Raw genomic sequence first — 20,880 nt, 5'->3', positions numbered from 1 at the left:
AGAGCCTTGTGTCTCTTCCCTCTAACATCCCTAGTTGTAACCCCTAAACTACAAAGTATTTTCTTATTTGAACTCTGATAATACATGCTTTTGTTCATTTGTTTTGTCATTCTGCAGTTGATTTGGGAGAATTAGGGGACGAAATTTTGTTACCAGGCATGTAACTTCCAGGATATGAAATATTATTTTTTTAAAGTGCTATTTGAACTGAAAGCTATTAAACTAGGAGTAGAGTATTAAAGCTATTAAACTAGACGTAATTATAATTACTCTTGAGTAAGAAGCTGTGAAGTCAGATAAATAGGAAAGACAATGAAAATAGCCAGGATTGAACCACAGAAAAGATGGATTCATTCAGAAGCGCTTGAGTCAGACTTGCCATGTCTGTTCGTCAAGTTAGAGACCATCTATCCCCACCTCAGCTTTTAGTGTAAGAAATCTATGAGCCAAACTGTGTTTTCTCGTTTGAACATATTTTCCTCTTTGACTTCAGTACTTTTCCTCCTGAAATTTAGTTTGAAGTCCTTTATGCTCTAATTTTTATTATTATTTTTTTTATAACATTAATGTCACAGATACATCCATTGTAGTTGCTTCGTGGTTGTATTTTGCTTTGGTTTGGAGTTCTACTCAGCTATGCCCAGGGCTTCCTTCCGGCTCTGTGCTCAGGGATCACTCTTGGCTTGGGGGACCATATGTGGTGCCAGGGATTGAACCCTGTTTGGCGGTGTGCAGAGCAAGGTTCCTACCTGCTGTACTGCTCTGGCCCCGGTAGCTTCATGTTTTTCATGGTGGTGGATTGGGTAACTCCGGTAACGTGGCTGGGCTCGGGTGCTGTTGTGTCTCACCCTTTAGTTACTTCAGCTAGAGATTCCTGCCTTGCATTTGACCCACAGTTACCATTCTCTGTATCTGTCATGGTTTGCTTAGCGCTGCCTCTGGCATAGCAGCTTTGCTGCTCTCAGCTATTTGCTTTCCCAGGTAACTAATACTGTCAGCTGTTTGGTTTTTACATTATTTTCTTAGAATGTCTTTTTCTCTGAGGCAGGATTAGGGGAGAGTGGGACACCAGCTATGATCATCTCTCCTTTACAACTTTGTTGCTTATTGATAAATTTGTTTATTTCTCTCTGTGCACAAACCCCAATTTCTCCCCCCTGCTTTTCTTGATCCAGACTTTACCTTTAACCTTCAGGGGCTAAAAGTTGACTTTGTTTCTGTCTTCTATTTTTCTTTCTCTGTTGCTTATATTTTCATTAGGTGCCAAGGGACACCTTAGGTATAAAAATTTTTATCTCAGAGATATGTCTACAAAAAAAAGCCACAGATCAGAAAAGGAGATTATAAATGAGCATTTTGTACTTTACCTAGCATCTTAGTTTTCCTCTTCAGTATCTTCTTAAAGATTCCTACTTATTTTTCAGTTACACTGAACCAGTTTATTTTGAGAAGGGTACATTTATGATAACAATTTATTCTTTTGGGGGCTTTATCTTAGCTAACAGTTATTACACGTATCAGTGGAAAAATACTCAAATTCCCAAGTCGAGCATAGCCTGAACACTTCTGGCTAATTTGTTATTTGTCTGAATTTTCTGAATTTACAGATACATAGAGTTTGCAGCCATTTGTTCTTGTGGAATGTGTTTGTGTTTGACCTTGTGTCCCTCAGAGAGCTTGCCATTGTTTCCTGTGCCAGTAACTTGTTTTGTCTGGCATTATGCTCCTAAGAGAGAGATGAACATTTGTGGTGTGAAGATCCCCACTTTTACAGATGACAAAGTTCCTCTTTCATGGAATTGAGATTCAATTCTCAAGCTCAAGTCCAACAATTCCCCACTGTGTTTTCATGGTATTATAGTAATAGATCAGTGGGAGGATTCAAACCCCTAAGTTATGTTTTGTTGGGGGCCACACCTGGCTCAGGGTTTACTCCATCCTTTACACTCAGGGATCACTCCCAGTGGGTAGTAGGGGGAGGGGGGACAATATGGGTTTACGGGAGTTGAGCCCAACTTGGCCTCGTGCACCTTACCTGCTGTACTATCTCTTCAGCCTTTTAAGTTATGTTTTGGTAGGGAACCTGAAGCCCATAGGATTTTTTTGAGAATGAGAATAAATGAAAAAATAAAAGGAAGGAAGCAAACATGTTACAAAAATCTTGTTTTATGGGAGGGAGGGAGGGAGGGAGGGGGCATTCCCAGTCTGTGCTCAGGAAGACCTGAAGGGGCCTGGTGATTTTCATGCTAAGGTCCTGCAGTGCCAGGGATTACCTGCCCCCCCCCCACCATGTTTGGGAATCTTCAGGGTTATACCCCATGGTGCTCCCTGTTTGAGAGTTTAAAGGGCTGCACCTCACTGCTCAGGGTACTGTGTGGTGCTGGGGATTGAACTGGTGTTGGTTGCATGTAAGGTAAGTTGCTTCACTCTTGTACTGTCGCTCAGCCCCTTCTACAAACAGATTTTTCAGACCATGCTCTTCCCCCGCAGTCCATTGGAATTTTCTGTATTTTTAGGAAAATTGTACATTGGTGAAAAGTACCATTAATGGGAAGGAAAATGGAACTGGGCTGAGAAAAAGGAGCAAGAGGTAAGGAGGTAGTAGTAAAGAAAACCCTGTAAAACTCTCATGCAAGTTTTTATAATGATTTAGAGCTTATAGAGTAGCCAGTAGAGACAAAAAGTGAACCAGAGTAGAGTGATGTGTAAAATACAATAAAAGCATGGAAAGTGTGTAAAATGTTATAATAAAAAGTCTGAAAAATGTATTTAAGAAGGGGAGCCAGTTTCTTTAGAGCTCAGAATGCTTTCGCCAGAGGCGCTTGAGTATTCTTGAGGGAAGACGGATGTAGAGATTTAAAAAAGAAACGTGTGACTTAAGGTTAAAAATCAAATGCAGAGTGTTTCTGTCATCATCCTTTTGTCCAAAAGTCTTTCAGTTTGGGTTGTTTTGGTGACTGTTGTTGCAGTGGTACTGATGAAGAAGGGTGATTGCTAGTATGTTGTAGATTAATTGAAGGAGTCAGCATAACCTTCAGAACATTGTGAGAATTATCCAGCTAGTTAGTATGCTGTCAGGAAAGGGTAATTTGATTTGGATGGAGCTGCCTTGCTTAACTCCCTCTGCACCATGTATATTTGTGAACTTCAACTCTATTGCTCGAGTAGAGGTTGGGAATTCTCTTGGCAACAGGCTTCCTGTTGCAGCTAACACCTGCCTTGGTTAATTGGCATTCCCACTTCTGGTACCTATGCCTCCCGAGAGTTTGTGTTTGAATCCAGCTTGTTAGGTTTAAGCTGAATCATAAGAGTAAAGAGGTTTTGAGGACATAGGTTTGATGATTGAGATGAAAAGCCATGAAACTTTGTGGGTAAATAAAGAGTAAAATAAGATGCCTTATCCTTCTGCTAGTCCCTTTCCTAATTATAAACCAAAATTAGAGGAAAAGAATGACCTGATACTGCACCATTTTCTGGCAACGTCTGTACCAAGGTAATTTATACTTCTCCCTCCTTTTAAAACAAACAGGCAAACAAACCAAAACAACTGTAGGCAGGTAGGTTTTCTATCAGCTGTATTCCCATGGCATTTTGTCACGGTCCTCCTGTTGTTCACTGATTTGCTCGAGTGGGTCCAGTAACATCTCCATCGTGAGACTTGTTACTGTGTTTGGCATATCGAATACATCATGGGTAGCTTGCCAGGCTTTGCCGTGCGGGCGATATACTCTCAGTAGCTTGCCGGGCTCTCCAAGAGGGGCAGGGAAATCGAACCTGGCTCGGCTGGGCTGGCAGCTTTCAAGGCAAACGCTCTACCACTGTGCTATCGCTCCAGCCCATGGCATTTTATATGGTGCCTTAATTTTAACACTTAACAAATTGGGTTGTTAAATTGTTTATGCTTTCCCCTCTGATAACCTGTGAATTCTAGCAGTTTGTCAGTTCATCTTTATTTCCTGGGCCTAAAATGGTTTTAGGGATGCAAGTGTTTGAGCTGACATGCAATTAAATTGAAAAATCGATTGCATGAGGTACTTTATACTTACTCCTGCTAAACTTAACGGGTTATTTAACAATAGCGGGTTATTATTGCCAGTTTGTCTTTATTTGAAACTTTCCTTCTCCTTTTCTTCATATCTCCTTTCAGGGTCTGTTCCAAAGTTGAATTAAAACATAATGGGTAGGAAGTATTAATGGAGGAGTCATCCAGTGATGAGTAAATAGAGTCTTGTGTTTATGAACTTGTCTCTTCCCCAGCTCAACCCCTCAAACCTTTTTGTTTTTGTTTCTGGGTCACAGCCAGTCTCATCAGGGCTTAGTCTTGGTTCTGTGTTCAGAGATCATTCTTAATGGCGAGCTCAGTCATATGGGGTGCCGGGTATTAAATTCAGGTTGAATATGTGCAGGGCTAACTTTTTACCCACGGTACTATCTCCCCAGCCCTACTTCTAAGCACACAGAAGTTATAGTTTATTCATGTCTTTCTTCCATACAACAGATTGAAATAAAATCTTTAATATGATACTTAAGAAAAGATAATCTTGTAGGATTTATCTTAGACTAACTAGGATTTACTCTAGATTGCTTTATGGTGGCAATATACTAAATTGTCTTGAGTAAGAGTATCAGTTTGAAATTGAGTTTTGGGCATTAACTTCATGTGTGAATGTCTTACAAATTTTCCCCAAGAGTAATTTTTTTAAATTGGTTTGAGCATTCTCTACTCTTACATAGTGCTTCAAGCAGTTTTCAATAAATCAATTCAAATCCACAGTTGTTTGAAAAATTTCCTTAAGTTACTGTGATTCTCTGGAGAAACCCAGTAACACTCCCTAATTAGTGCATTTAATCATACCTTGGTAAGTCAGGAAAACAAGCCTGACAAACTAAATTACCTGTGGGATAGTTAAAAGTTTTTGCCTAAGCATCTAATCTAAGAAAACCCAAGGATAAAAATATTTGACAAACTATTTTAGGGTCTAGTTTCTTTCATTTTTTTTTTAAATCTTAAGTTTTTTTTGTTGCGATGTGAGCCACTGACCTTCTCAAGTGGAAAGAAGGGTCATAGTTAATACTGAATTAGTGACAAAATAGACCATTGCATAGGGCAGTTTACCTAGTTAATTGTAGACTTCTGGTTAGGTTTTAGTGGCTTGAGAGGAACAGCAGTGTTATAGCCTGCTGGGCTTGATTAGCTCTTTGCCTATTCCTGATGCTGAATGCTCCTATAAGCTGGGTCACGTCATGGTGTTCTCCCTGATGGGCTGTGACAGAGCCTGTTAAATGGAGATGGGGTAATCCTAGTAGTCTAAGCTGTTTGGTTTTGAGGGGAGGGGATAAAATGTCTAATAAGCATTTTGAGATCATACTTTATTAGAGCCTAAAAATATTTGTAGTCTCAGCTTTGCTACCTTGTTATTTGTCCAATGCGTTTTAGTGAAAAGTTAGTCATTTCATTAACTATAAAATGGGGATAGCAGTACATACTTTGGAGAGTTCAGAGAAATTGCATAGCATATGCCATGTGCCTGGTACTGTGCTGCCATGAACCTTATTTCCTTCTTTTTCTTTTTTTTGGGTCATACCCAGCGATGCTCAGGGGCTACTTCTGGCTCTGCACTCAGGACTCACTCCTGGTGGTACTCGGGGGACCATATGGGGTGAAAGGATTGAGCCCGGGTTGGCCATGTGCAAGGTTAAACAGCCCTACCTGCTGTACTATCACCCTCCTCCCCCATTAGTCCCTTCTTTCGCCCTTACTAATTTAGAAAAAAATCAGATTCTTTGGTTGTTTTCTGTGCCAATTGAAATTTACTGACTAACCTCTTATAATTTTACTTGGCTTTTCTTAGGTTCACTTTTCTTAGTATCCTAATGGATACCAATGTTGTTGATTGATATCTTTTCCTTTTGAACAGGGCGTTCTTCCTGTTCCTTGTCCTTGGCTAGTTTATTGTACATAAAAAAAAGTTTTCCTTGTTGTCTTAATCATAAATAATCAAAAATAAAGCTTTTGAGCTGGGAGTATTGAATTAACTGGAGTTTGGAGATCCTCATTTTCTAGCAATTTAGTATGTTTTCTGTGTGCTTAAGTATGTCCACAGTTTATATACAGAAGCATTTATCATTTGTGAAAAGTTCTATCTAGTTGCTCTTAAGAGTCCTGCTCATTTTATATCTGACATATCATGAGCTGTCCAGTTTTTCAGTTAATATAGAAATAGTATGAAAGATTTTATAAAATGCTACTATTCTTTATTTGAAATAATCTATGCATCAATGTAATCTGAACTTTTCAAATACTTGTTGTCCATAAATATTTTATACAATGTCCAAGAGAACTCTTAAGTAATATTTCAGGAAAGAAAAACAATAATAAAAATCACTTTAGTTTCTGGAAGATCAAATTCATGTTGAACAGTTGAATAAATTTTGGATATTGGAATTTGATTTGACAACAGGTTCTCCACTTGGAGCGCTTTTCTAAACTCCAGAGCTGGGCTTGAAAAGGCTCCTGGGACTGGATTATTTTCTACTGAGAAACGCAGAGAAGGGGTACCTACTGCCAGTTTAGCAATAACATTTGGGGGCATCTCTTTATTAAGATCTTTAAAATATGTGTTTCACACAATTGAATTTGTAACATTTCTTTTTGTTGTTTTTTGGGGCCCACACCCAGCAGTGCTCAGGAATTACTCCTGGCTTAGTACTAAGGGATCACTCCTGGCAGTGCTTGGGAGACCTTATAGGATGCCGGAGATCAAACTCTGATCTGCCGCGTGCAAGGCAAGTGCCCTGCTCACTGTACTATCGCTCTGGCCCATGGATTGATAACATTTCTAGAGCACAGATAGCTTGTGGGGGCCAAGTATGTATTGTGATTCTAATTTTAAACGATGTATGTGAAAATCTAACTGCAAGGAGCTAGTACTTGAATTCGGGCACACTTTTAATAGATTTTTAATCAATGATACTATGAGACTTTTGCGTGACATTTTCTCCCTGAGTGTGGATTTTCCCAAATTCTCGGAATCTTCTAGACTAGAAAGGTAGTAATTTAAGATGCAGAAATATACATGTGTGTAGCTACTGATCTGTGATTCTTAAATTTTAGAGCTTCGGGGAAAAATAATATACTCTGGTACTTTGCTCCATTCCCATCTGTCCTCCTAAACATTGACTGCTAACTGAAATCCTTTAGATCTAGTGTGCATATATCAGGCATTTATATTTCATACCTTTAAAATAATAATTTGCCAAACTTGATAATATATCCCCCAGATATATAAGAGTTGGGTTTGTCTCTGCCACTGAGAAGCAGACAACAGACCTGGTAAATACTGCTTATAAATTTTTTATGTTTCTAGTTAAGAGTAGTACCGAATAAATAGAAGGTTGCATACAATATCTGTGCTTAGAAATTTTTGCGTTAGTTATTTTATCTCCTGATTGGAGATCTATTTGACCTACATGGTGTCTTGTTGGTAGAGTGCTTTGTCGTTCACTCTTGGATAGCACATGGTCTTTTAGAATATACGTACCAAGGTTTACCCAGACTTTATAAAGAACAAGAACTATGTCACACCTGCTCCTCAAAATAGGAAATATGAGAAGTATTTTATATCTTAAATAATTATGCCTTCTTGATGGATAATTACTATTACCTTGTTGCTTTTGTTTCAACGGTGCCTGGAATCAAACCCAGAACCTCATGCATGCACTGCAAGCACTCTGCTGCTGAGCTATATCCTGGACTCCCACTTTTGTTTGTAATATAGGATTTTGCACAAGCACATTTCTGGGTAATTTCCTCCGTTGCTAGAGCAGCAGGTAGATTGCACAGTCCCATGCACATTATAACTTATCCTGCCAGGTCAAGAGAATGGGCCATGTGTGTCTATGTCCTAAGTCCACATTTCTAGGTTCCTCTCTACACATAAGAATTAGACTTAACATGAACGAATTGGATACATTTCTGGCTTGAATAATCATGATTTTTAGTTTCTTATACCGAAATTGTCATGATTTAGTTTGTTTTGGGGCCACACGCAGTTATGCTCAGGACTTGTTCCTGATGGGTCTCTGCACTCAGGAATTTATTCCTGGCAGTGCTTAGGGGACCATTTGGGTACAGGGGATTGAACGCAAATCAGCCACGTTCAGTGCAAGAGCCCTACCCTACCTGTTGCTCTCTCACTCAGCCCCCTGGACCTAGAGCATGGTCACTCCTGGCTGTGCACTCAGGAATCAGGAATCACTCCTGGCGGTGCTTGGGGGACCATATGATGCCGGGGATTGAACCCCGGTCGGCCGTGTGCAAGGCAAATGCCCTAATCATGTCATTCTGATTTAGTTTTATTTTTCTGCCACCCCCAGTGGTATTGGGGGTGTTGAATGTAAAGCATGTGCTGTAGCTCTTTGACCTGTTTCCCTACACTAGTTTTAATTTTCATAAAAGCAACTTGTTTCAAGTTTGCTCAGCATCTTACGGGAACTTTGTGATTTTACAATTTCCCTTCCTTTCTGGTAGTATTGTGCCACCTAGTGGAAATTTATTTTTCAATATATGCCTCAGAATTTAAATAAACTGCAAGGTGCATGTTAACGTCTACAGTTTATATTTAACAGCGTTCTAAAGAGCACAGTGTTTGTACTTGGTTGACTTGGAATTCTTTTTTTTTTTTTTTTTTTTTTGCTTTCTGGGTCACACTTGGCGATGCTCATGGGTTTCTCCTGGCTCTACGCTCAGGAATTACTCCTGGCGGTGCTCGGGGGACCATATGGGACGCTGGGAATCAAACTTGGGTCAGTTGCGTACAGGGCAAACACCTTACCCACTGTGCTATCGCTCCAGCCCCAACTTGGAATTCTTTAGAACATGACTATCCTATTTAAACAAGAGTTTAGGATAAATAAAAATTTTTAGTGAGGGGGGCTGGAGCGATAGCACAGCAGGTAGGGTGTTTGCCTTGTATGTGGCCGACCCAGGTTTGACTCCCAGTGTCCCAAATGGTCCCCCCAAGCACCACCAGGAATGATTCCTGAGTGCAAAACCAGGAGTAACTCCTGAGCATCACTGGGTGTGACCCAAAAAGGGGGAGGGAAATTATTTATTTATTTTTTTAGTTAGGGAAGGTTTAATAGATGTTTTAAAATCATGAGCTTTTCAAGTATTTAAAAAAAAAGTCCTCTTTCCAGTGGGAAATATCCTACATTAATTTTATCAATTAAGTTTTTTTTTTTGCATGGGGGCTTGGTGGGGGGAGGCACATCTAGTAGTGTTTAGGGGCTACTGCTGGCTCTATGCTCAGATGTCACTTGCAGTGATCCTTTGGGAGCATCTGGTGCTGGAGCTTGAATTCAGGCCCCCAGCATGCAAAGGCAAAGCCTGCTCTCAGTTTATTGTGTTGCCTCTCTCTCTGGCTCCTGTCCATCCAACTTGAACCAAATGTTTTCATTAGCTTATTTAATTCCATTACTTAAAATAATGGTTGCTATGATCTTGTCAAAATCAACCCGTCCCAGTAAGTAAAATGCAGTGGTGTTTACGTTGTTATTAGTACAGGTGAGATTTAATTTGAACTAGGGGGAGAAAAACACATTGGATGATAAATATTAATGAACAGGTCCAAAGTTTGAATAATTTAGCTTTTTGTCATTTGGAGAATACTTTCAAAGGATAAGATAAATTGTCATGCTTACTTGGGTGCAAATAAAATTTAGGATTTTGCCAGGGCAAGAGCTGAAAGGGTCTTCTTTCTTGTTATTAAAAATAAAGGTGTCTTGGGGCCAGAGTGATTGTATAGAGGGTAAGGTGCTTTCCTGGCAAGCAGCCGAGCAAGTTTCGATCCCCAGCATCACATATTGTCCCCTGAGTACTGCCAGGAGTGATTCCTGAGTGAAGAGTCAGAAGTAACCCCTGAGCGTTGCTGGGTGTGGCCCAAAAACAGGGAGAAAGAAAGATGCCTAGTTATTTGAGGTATCCAATATGCATATTTTCATTTGGACTTAAGAAGCTTTTCTGTCTTGGGGTTAAACGTTAGTCGTGATTACACTAAAATTAAGCAAGAATAGGAAGTGTGAAATTGAGTGTAGATGACCCATTTACGAAAACAGATGCTTAGAATTTCTAATCATTTAGGGAAAATAAGTAAAGTAAAGGCCCTCCCGTTGATCATCGATTTGCTCGAGCGGGCCCAGTAACGTCTCCATTGGAGACTTTGTTGTTACTGTGTCTGGCATATCGAATACTCTCGGTAACTTGCCGGGCTCTCCGAGAGGGGCGGAGGAATCGAACTCGGGTCGGCCATGTTGGCTGTGTGCAAGGCAAACGCCCTACCCGCTGTGCTAAGAATTATAAGGTATAGTCATTCCAGCTTATATCTTTCTAGAGTCATGGATATTTTATAACATTTTTGCCATCTTGTTCTCTTTTAGCTGCTGATGTGTAGTCACCATGAGTGGGTTAGGAGAAAACGCCTTGGATCCACTGGCCCCGGATTCACGAAAACGCAAACTGCCATGTGATGCTCCTGGACAAGGGTAGGTGACTCATTTCCTGATGGTTTGCCCAGGTCTCCTCCCTCTACTTTTTTTGTTTGTTTCAAAGATCACATTTCAGCATTCTATTATTTACATTCTCTGATCAATACTTTTGTATTTTGCCTGATTTAAATAATATAGTTTTGCTTTATAGTAGACAGTGGTGCATTGCTGAGGTGACCATCCTTATGATGTAATAGAAGCTTTGTCATTGATTCAGATAGAAGTGACTGTGTGTGTGTGTGTGTCTGTGTTGGTGGTGGTGGTGGGGGAACACCTGGGTGTGCTTAAGGGTTACTCCAGAGTCTGCACTTAGGGAACACTCCTGGCCAGGGACTTGGGGAAACATACGAGGTGCTGGGGATATTAAACCTTGGTCAACCATGTGCAAGGCAAGTGCCCTATGTGCTGTGCCCCTAGAAGTGACAATATTTTATTAACACAGTCTGCGATACTGTAAGAAACATTTCTTAGTGAAAGTGATACAAGTTGTGAATAGGTTATAGCTAAGGTTATTACAAATAAGAATCTTTGCTGTCCTTTATAAGCTGATGAGTCGTCATTTATGTAGTTTCCTGCATAAAATTGGAAGTTTGGAAAATAGAATATTGAAGGGGCTAGGATTATGTTACACTCTTGAATACACTGGATCCTGCCAACACATCCCCCCGAGCATTGCCAGGTGTAGCCCTGGAGGCCCCAAGCACTGCTTGCATGCATTGACCATGAGATTGAACTGTTTGACCCAGTAGATAAAAGCAGCACCACCCGCCCGCTCCAGGAGCACCACTTTAGAGATAGGTCCAATAAAATACTGCAATTAAAATTCTAAGCATAGAATTATTACAATAGAATATTGAATTCTATTACTTTCCTAAGGGGTTTTAAGACAGTATCATTTGAACTTGAGTGTAATATTTGAAAAATTGAAAGCAAAAGAGAAAATAATCTGCAATTCATAAAAGTCATCATTAATAGTAAGCACTTTAAAAATAATTCTTGTTTTACTATCTCCATGAAGGTCAGGGCTATCCTTATTTTGCATATGAGGAAACTGAATAGCCCAAAGTCACTGTGCTAACAAAAATTGGATTTAGATTTGTATTAATTTCTGCCGTATTATATCCTTTCTCTAAGATGTTGTTTTGATCATTTTTGTTGGCTGAATTTAGTTTGTTTACATAAGAAGGTAATAGTGTTGTGTTGTGAGTGATTCTGTTCACAGCTCTTTTGTGGTAGGTTTATTTACTCATGGCTTTTTTTTCCTCCTCAGTCTTACCTGCAGTGGTGAAAAGTGGAGACGGGAACAGGAGAGTAAATATATTGAAGAATTGGCCGAACTAATATCTGCTAATCTCAGTGACATTGACACTTTTAATGTCAAACCAGATAAATGTGCAATTTTAAAGGAAACAGTAAGACAGATACGTCAAATAAAAGAGCAAGGTAATAACAAAGTAAGAGAACCACTCAAGTCTTTAAGAAGGAGCTTGCTAACTATGTTTTTCTTTTCACTGTCTCATTACTTGGATTAAGAGACCACTAATGGAGGCTAGGTGTTATGGAAATAGAATAGTTGACCAGCTTTGCTCATTTGGAAATAGCTAACAGAATAGGAAGAAGCCCACTTTTTTTACTCTCATATGCTAGTTCTCCATAGGAAGCCATGGAAATAATACATGTAGCAGTGAAAGATCTGTGGTATTTTTGATCACCTGGGTAAATCTGAAATTTAACTTAACTTTTAAAAATAATAGCATTTTCCCCCCCAGGAAATGTGTGTGTCTATGTGTGCAATTTAATCCGTAATTAATATACGTGTTATTTGTAGTACTGCCTTCTCTCTTTTCAGGAAAAGCTATTTCCAATGATGATGATGTTCAGAAAGCAGATGTATCTTCCACAGGACAAGGAGTTATTGATAAAGATTCCCTAGGACCACTTTTACTTCAGGCAAGTATTTAAATAATTAAACTGTACTCATGTTTAAAAATCAACAAAGTTTTGGTTAGGAATTTTCTCTTTTGATTTATGAGTCTTGGAATGTTCATTGTTTTATTTTGAGGACATACCCTGAGGTACTTGGCAGCTGCTCGGTGGACCGTGTGGTCCAAGGGGTTGAACTTAGATTTTCTTCTAGGAAAAAAAGCATGTGCTCTGACTCATTGCATGATCTCTTTGACTCCAAATGAGATTTTATGTTTTGGGGGTGGGGTTGGGGGGTTGAGCTCCACCTGGTGGTGCTCAGGGCTTACTCCTGGCTTTGTGTTATGGGATCATTCCTGAGAGAAATCTGGACCTCATGGGGTGTCAGTGTTGAACCCATGTCAGCTTTGTGCAAGGCAAACGCCTTGCCCATTGTATTATTGCTCTGGTCCCAAGTGAGATCTTTATTTTTTTGTTGTTGTTTTGGTGGTGCTGGGGATTGAGCCCAGGGCCACAACTGTGCAAGGTGGTGCTCACTGAAAAGCCACATTTCTGACCTAATAAATCTTTGTTTCTGTATTTTGCCTGTAAATTTTTGTTTTAATTTGAATTATTTCTTGAGAGTGCATTACTAATAGATTTAATGAGTCCAGGTTATGATCATTTCAATAACTTTCGTGTGTGTGTGTGTGTGTGTGTGTGTGTGTGTGTGTTTGTTTTAAATACCATTTCAGTCCAGGAATTCAGCTCCATTTCTAGAAGTTTCTTCTATAGAAATTCAGTATAGACTTAAGAAATTTTGGACATAGCACTACTGGTGACAAATCCTAGGAGTTGCCGTTTTGGCATTCTTTTTGAATCAGGATAGGAAAAGTAGATTATCCAGTCTCTTTAGGAAATGGAATTGTTTCCAGCGTTAAAAGTACATCAAGGGACTGGAGAGATAAGACTGTGAGTAAGGTGCTTGCCTTGCACTTTCCCAATCTGGGTTTGATCTCCCACATCCGATATGATCCCCCCCGGGCACCAGGAGTAATCCCTGAGCATTGCTGGGTATAACCCCAAAACAGGACAACAACAACAACAACAACAAAAAACAAAACCATGACATCAAGCAAGTTAAAAACAAATTTCTCTTTTGCCACTGGATATGCTGCTATTGGTACCAACCTCCCTGCCACCAAGCAAACTTGGTGGTGTTGATTTCCTTTAACTGACAGGCCCCTGAAACCACCTACTCAATGATCTGGGTTGTTTCCCTTCTCAAGCCCAAAAAGGATGGACACCTCTCCCTCTATTACAGAGTGGCAAGCCACATGCCACAGAATGGGTTACTGAAACAACAGAAATGTAGGCCAGCCTTGACAGTCGTGTATGTGTATGTGTGTGTGTGTGTGTGTGTGTCTGTCAGTGTCTCTGTGTGTGTCTCTGTCCGTGTGTATGTTTGTGTTCCCATTTGTCCGTCTGTCACAGTTCTCTCCAGTACTGAGACTAGTGTCTTGGCCTGTTTAGGCAGGTATTACAAAACACCACAAAACAGAATTGTAATTCTGAATATCTTGAGACTGACTGAGAATAAGGTGTCAGGCTTGGTTTCTCCTGAGATCTCTCTTTCCTCGGTATAGTGCACTTCTTCCTGTGCCCTTTTAGGACACTCTCTCTCTGTGTGCCTGCTCTGCCTCTCTCTCCCTTTAAAGGTCCCCAGGGAGGTGGCACTGATTGCTCTTACATACTGGTGCAGGCTTCTCTTTGTAAAGCCCCTCTCTAGACGTAGTCACTCTGTGAATTAGGGTTCAGTTCATTCCATCACATCCGGTATTAACAAATCTCATTTTAGGCATTGGATGGCTTCCTGTTTGTGGTTAATCGTGATGGAAACATTGTATTTGTGTCAGAAAATGTTACACAGTACCTGCAATATAAGCAGGAGGACCTGGTCAACACAAGTGTCTACAGTATCTTGCATGAAGAAGACAGAAAGGATTTTCTTAAAAACTTACCAAAATCTACAGGTAGGCCTTTAATGTGTATTTTTTAAATAGCTTAAAACAGAACCCTTTCGCCTCTTTGTTTTTATTTTTGCCTCCCAAGGCACGCTCAGGAGGACCTTGCGCCCCTCCTGATGACTCCTGACTAGCAGGGTGAATGGTTGCATGCAGAGGCTTGCGAATGTGGTCCTGCTCGAGGCCCTAGGCTGCTGAAGCTTCCCCAGGCCTCTCTGGTGCTGCTTGAGGGCCTCCGGGACTCCATCTGTCAGTGGTCAGGGGCCTTGAGAGTGGCACCAAGCAATGCTCGGGACACCACCTGTAGCTGGGGTTTTAATCAGGATTGGTTGTTTGCGTGCTTGCACCTTAACCCCTTTCCTACCTTTCCAACCTTTATTTCTTAGAAAATTGAACATACCTGTTAGATAAGTGACCGGACTTCTCTAGAAAGGCAGGTGGGTAAGAACAGAGTTTTTGAACACAAACTTGTAGAATTTATAATTTGGCGTACATTACATGGAGCCGAAATATGCAAGATTTCTGTTGAAGTTAAAATTACTGCATTGTATCATATGTTGTTACTGCTCCAGCAGGCCCAGTAACGTCTCCATTTTGAGACTTTGTTACTGTGTTTGGCATATTGAATACACGGGTAACTTGTCAGGCTTTGCTCTGCAGGCGAGATACTCTTGGTAGCTTGCTCGGCTCTCCGAGAGGGGCGGAGGAATCAAAGCCTCGGCTGGGCTGACTGCACACAAGGCAAAGGCCCTACCGCTGTGCTATCGCTCCAGCCTGTATCATATGTTACCACATCGAAATGTTATTGTAATTTCTACAGAAAACACATGTAAGAGAAAATAAAGGCTTGGATTCCTTTTTAAATGAATTTTTGTTAAAAACGCTGATTTACAAAGCTGTTTATTATATGGTTGTTTCAAGCCTTTTCTTTTTTTTTTGTTTTTTTTTTGTTTTTTTTTTTTGTTTCAAGCCTTTAGTGTTCTAATACTACCAGTATGACCTTCCCTCCACCAATATCCCCAGTTTCCCTCCCAGTTCGAACCTTCCTTCTTTGGCAGATGACAAATTTACTTTATATTGCTTATTCCAGTTGCAAATAGAATGATCAGAAAATAAATCAGTAAGGGCCAGTTAGTGGTTACTATATGATTTTGACCTCTGTAAATAAGAAAATTAAAATCATTTAATACAGTGTAAAAAATGCCTACTCTCATTTACATATATGTTTTCAAGTATGGACTCTTATTTTATTCTTGGATCTCACTGTGGTAATAAACATTTCTCAGCTGTCATTAATAATACTTTTAAAGCAATTCTGTATTAATGTATTTTGGAGTTTACATGGAACGGGTAAGGAAAGGCTTGAGTTCTTGACAGTATCATAGATCGAAAAGGCAGAGCTTCTCACCTTTTTCATTTGTTTTTCAAAGTTAATGGAGTTGCTTGGACAAATGAGACCCAGCGACAAAAAAGCCATACGTTTAATTGCCGTATGTTGATGAAAACACCTCATGACATTCTAGAAGATATAAATCCGAGTCCTGAAATGCGCCAGAGATATGAGACGATGCAGTGCTTTGCCCTGTCTCAGCCACGAGCTATGATGGAGGAAGGGGAAGGTAAGAGAAGTCGGGTTTGTGGTGTTTGTTCTGCAAGAGAAGTCAGACTCAAAGGGTTGTAATTCTCATTGTTGTAATTCTTACTGAGTCCCATCTCTCTCCTCACCATTTGAACTGAAATAACCCAAACAAATGTAGTTCTTAGCTGGTTCACTATTCTGTTGCAGACTTGCAGTCCTGCATGATCTGTGTGGCACGCCGCATCACTACAGGAGAAAGAGCGTTTCCATCAAACCCCGAGAGCTTTATTACTAGGCATGATCTTTCAGGTAAAAAAAACTGTGTGTGATGGATGTGGCTCTTATCTATTCATCTGGGATATTTTTATACTATTTAGCTATTTTTTATAGGCAGCATTATCATCTCAGTGTCTGCAGTATATCAACTATAATGTTGTTTTGCATGTATTACTTCCTATGTTTCTTTGTTCTTTTGGGGCCACACTTGCAGTATGGGGACCATACAGTGCCAGTGCTAGAACCTGGACCACCTGCATGCCTGCGTAAAGGCATGCTTGCAGCCATATTTTTTGTTTGTTTTACTTTTTGGGTCACACCCAGTGATGCACAGGGGTTACTCCTGGCTCTGCACTCAGGGGACCATATGGGAGGCTGGGAATCAAACCCAGGTCAGCCACGTGCAAGGCAAATGCTCTACCCGCTGTGCTATCTCTCCAGCTCCCTGCAACCATATTTTGAGCTTTTTCTGACCCTGTGTCCTTTGGGTCAGAAAAAAGCAGAGCTTTTTTTTCTTTATACAATCTGAGAGAGTGACAGAAACGTTTGGCAATTAAGCTGGATATGTTTGCCACTGAAAATCCCCCAGATTAACTTTAAAGAAATATAGAGTCTCCAATGGACTCTCCAAATAACATTTCAGAGAAGAAATTAGTATTGCTTTATTTCTTTCCTCTTAAATTTAGACCCTTTTTCATAAACAAGCACCCTCCTTTTTTCCCTCCTACCTTCCTTTACAGGTAATGTCATGAGTAGTACTAAGAGCACCAGTAATGAGTATTACTAAGAATAATTTCTGACATCTGAGATTTACTCTTGACTTCTTCTTTTTTGTACTGAGAGAATAAAGAAATAAAAGTACTATTGTAAACATAAAAGCACAGTGACAGCTGTTAAATATGTGTCACATTCATATCTACATCTACATAAATTTTTCTTTTCTTTTTATGTGTGTTTGTGTATTTTTGGGCCATACCCAGCTGTGCTCTGAGATCACTCCTAGCAGACTTGGGGGACCATATAGGGTGCTAGGGATTGAACTTGGGTCCACTATGTGCAGGGCAAGCACTTACCTGCTGTGCTCTCGCCAGCTCTTTTATAAATTATTTTATCATAAAAATGGCCATTTTTACAGTCATCAAAGACTTTAGTCAGACTCAGTTACTTGAGATTTATTTCCATAGATTAAAGAAAATAGCAGAAATTTTGCATAGCCTGATGAGTACTGCTTTCTATTGCAAACTTTTTTCCTTTTTTACTCATCTTACCAGATGAGACCGCTGAGAGGAATATAGAATGGCATTTTTTAGAATGGCTCTTTTCTGCATCTCTTATGATTTGGCATTGGGGATGGGGGCACACAGCCATTCCAGGCTTCTGGGATCATTTCTGTAATGGTCTGGGGGCCATATGCAATGCCGGTGGTCAAACCAGGCTTGCCTGCATGCAAGGCAAGGATCTTAGCCCCTAAACTCTCTCTGGCCCTAGTCTAAATATGTTTTGGGGAGAATGGCTCCAGAGGTGCCAGGAGGCTTAAGGGCCACTCCCCCTAATTAGCTGTTGGTTGGAGGTGAAAAGATAGAACCTGAAACATAGTGTGACTCAGGCCCCGTGGTGCCAAGAACTACCGGGGCCACCCCCAGAGGTGCTCAGGGGCCATGTGTACTGGGGTTCAAACCACAGTCGAGCACGCAAGGCATGGACTTTAACCCTCTATAATCCCCCTGGCCCTGGAGAAAATACCTGTCATTTTCTTAATGAAAATACTTGACAACACATCTTTACCTAAGCTGCTTGGTGACTAATAACCTTTAAAAATGACCTCATCAATGTTTTTCCTTATGTAAGAAAAGCAGTTATTGTTCTTTATAAAAGTATATATGGGGTGGAGTGGGGGGGAGACACGTGATGGTGGAGAGTTGGCACAAGGGTCAAGGCACCTTCCTGCCTTGCATGTGCCTGATCCCTGGCACCACGTCCCTTGCTTGTGGTTTGATCTCTGGCACTGCATCCATTTCCCCCAGCACTGTCAGGACTGATCCCTGAGCACTGCTAGTATGTCCCCTACCCCCCACGCACTAAAAATTAAAAAACAAGTTCTTAAAAGAAAAAAAAAGTGAATGCTACATAGGAAAAAAATCAAATGGTTTTCAGTCCCCACTGGGCTGGAGCGATAGCACAGCGGTAGGGTGTTTGCCTTGCGTGTAGCCAACCCGGCCAAGCCAGGTTCGATTCCTCTGCCCCTCTCGGAGAGCCCGGCAAGCTACTGAGAGTATCTCGCCTGCGCAGCAAAGCCTGGCAAGCTGCCTGTGACGTATTCAATGTGCCAAACACAGTAACAAAGAAGTCTCAAAATGGAGATGTTACTGGGCCCCCTCAAGCAATCGATGAACAGTGGGAGGACGGTGACAGTGACAGTGACTGCCCGGATGGATATCAGTTTCTGTGACTATAACCCTCCTATTTGGTTGTTGTTTGTCCTTCACAGGAGGCTTTCAGCACTTGACACAGTACCTTTTAAGACCTCTGAAGAGATTTTTATCCTGTGTGCTTGATGTGTCTCATTAATAAGCTTTTCCACAGTATCTATTTTGTGTTTGTCATGCTACTGTGTGCTAAACTTATGGGATATGGTTAGTGATAGATTCTTCTGGCGGTTCTCGGGGGACCATATGGGATGTTGGGGCTCAAACCCCAGTCGGCGCCACATGCAAGGCAACCGCCCTGCCCACTGTACTATCGTTGCAACTCAAGCTGTGTGTTTTTAGTGGTGAAAACAAGCTTGTTTTGTCTTAGAAATTCATATCATAGATGTTAATCAGATTTTGCCCTTAGGTATCCTCAGTAATTTAATTTTTCTATCTACAATTTAAGTATTCTGCAGATTGATTTAGGTTCACTGTAAAAGTGTAACTCTTGAGCCACTAGGTACAGCTTCTTGAGTCCTATGACTAGTTTCCCAATATTTTCCCCCAGTACTTAGAATATTGAACATAGCTGCTAGGCTCATGCCATATTTCTTTAAAAATGGATCAGCCACAGTAGCCACTGTTTTATAAATTGTTTTCCCCTTGACATCAACTGCTGCTCAGAAAGTGAAAATGCCTACTCATTTTTTTGATGACAATCTTTATGAGACTTTTAATTTTAAAGCACATTTAAGTTTTATGAATTTTGTCTCTCCAGTATGTTTGATATTAAAATTTAAAAATTGTCAGACACTTGCAGATTTGTGGAAATCAGTATTGATTTTAGATTTTAGCATGGAAACAAAATAGAATCACCTCCCAGATGACAAGAATTGTCCATGCTGTTTTGTCTATGTTGGTGTTGTCTTGCATTGTAATTGCAGGAACAGACTATCTTCAGAGCTTTTTACTGGTAGATTCTTCTTTTTTTTTTTTCTTCGAATGAACATGAACCTCCGGTTATCTAGATAGGTTTTCTTTCATTTCTTCAGATAGGAGAAATTATGTGATAGATACCATCTTAAAGTCTGTACAGCAGAGCTTTTAAATATGTAAGTATCCAACAAGGGTATGTTTTTAAGGAGAAAAACTGTACAGAACAGAAATTTAGACCAGAGCATAGGTAAATAGAGGCAGAGACTTGATGTTTGAAGTCTGCTGTTAGCTGCTTAGTCATGCACTGTGCAACCAGTACATAGTTTGTGGGTTGGACCTAAATTTTTAATCTTCTGTTTATTAGGCAAAGTTGTCAATATAGACACGAACTCACTGAGATCCTCTATGAGGCCTGGCTTTGAAGATATCATCCGCAGGTGTATCCAGAGATTTTTTAGCCTTAACGATGGGCAATCATGGTCCCAGAAACGGCACTATCAAGAAGGTAAAGAACTTTGAGGTGGTTTTGAATTCTTTTTAAGTTGTGGTGTTTGGTGTGCTTTGAAAGCAGTTGAACTTAAAGATTTAAACCTTTTTTTTTTTTTTTAACAAATTGACGCTGGTCCACTGTCTAGCAGTTGTAAAACATTATTAAAACGTTTTTGCTAACCAGCAGTGAAAGCCATTGGCTTGAAATATTAAGCATAGGCTTAGCTGTATTTGTCATTTTGTGCACATCAATAAGGAAAGAATTCTTGAATGGCCTTATTTTAGCCTGTTCGTAACTTTGGTTCAGTCTTTGCACTGAATTTTGAAAATGCTGCATTTGAGATAGATTTCCTTTCTCTTTCTTCCATGTATACATGTTTTGCCTGTTATAGTTGCTAGTAATGGAATATTTCCCCCAACAGCCTATATCCATGGCCATGCAGAGACCCCTGTGTATCGATTCTCTTTGGCTGACGGAACCATAGTGTCTGCACAGACAAAAAGCAAACTCTTCCGAAATCCTGTTACCAATGATCGCCATGGCTTTGTCTCAACTCACTTCCTTCAGCGGTAATGGTGGATTGCTGTGTATTCTCATATTAAATAGAGCATTCTTCTCAAGATGCATTTGTGTTAATGTAAGAAGGGAGGAAATATAGCAGCAGGTGTGACGGGAAGGTTGTTGGATTTGCCAAAGTGTCTTTAGATTCCTGGATATGCT

At 40.3% G+C, this 20,880-nt stretch overlaps 1 protein-coding gene across 1 annotated transcript in view; it reads left to right on the top strand.

Annotated features, from left to right (window-relative positions):
• NCOA3 (nuclear receptor coactivator 3) overlaps positions 1-20,880 on the top strand; it is a 125,688-nt gene that overhangs the window by 80,945 nt on the left and 23,863 nt on the right. The window contains exons 3-10 of the mRNA XM_056108432.1: positions 10,438-10,542; positions 11,816-11,988; positions 12,395-12,495; positions 14,306-14,480; positions 15,902-16,090; positions 16,258-16,359; positions 20,035-20,175; positions 20,582-20,729. Coding sequence (XP_055964407.1) covers positions 10,457-10,542; positions 11,816-11,988; positions 12,395-12,495; positions 14,306-14,480; positions 15,902-16,090; positions 16,258-16,359; positions 20,035-20,175; positions 20,582-20,729 — 1,115 coding nt within the window. The 5' untranslated portion in view covers positions 10,438-10,456. The remainder of the gene's footprint in view (positions 1-10,437; positions 10,543-11,815; positions 11,989-12,394; positions 12,496-14,305; positions 14,481-15,901; positions 16,091-16,257; positions 16,360-20,034; positions 20,176-20,581; positions 20,730-20,880) is intronic.

Source organism: Sorex fumeus, unplaced genomic scaffold, assembly GCF_029834395.1.
Source record: "Sorex fumeus unplaced genomic scaffold, SorFum_2.1 ptg000213l, whole genome shotgun sequence".
Taxonomy (NCBI): Eukaryota; Metazoa; Chordata; class Mammalia; order Eulipotyphla; family Soricidae; genus Sorex; species Sorex fumeus.
The sequence above is the reverse complement of the archived record's forward strand: the minus strand, read 5'-3'. Positions and strand labels throughout refer to the sequence as shown.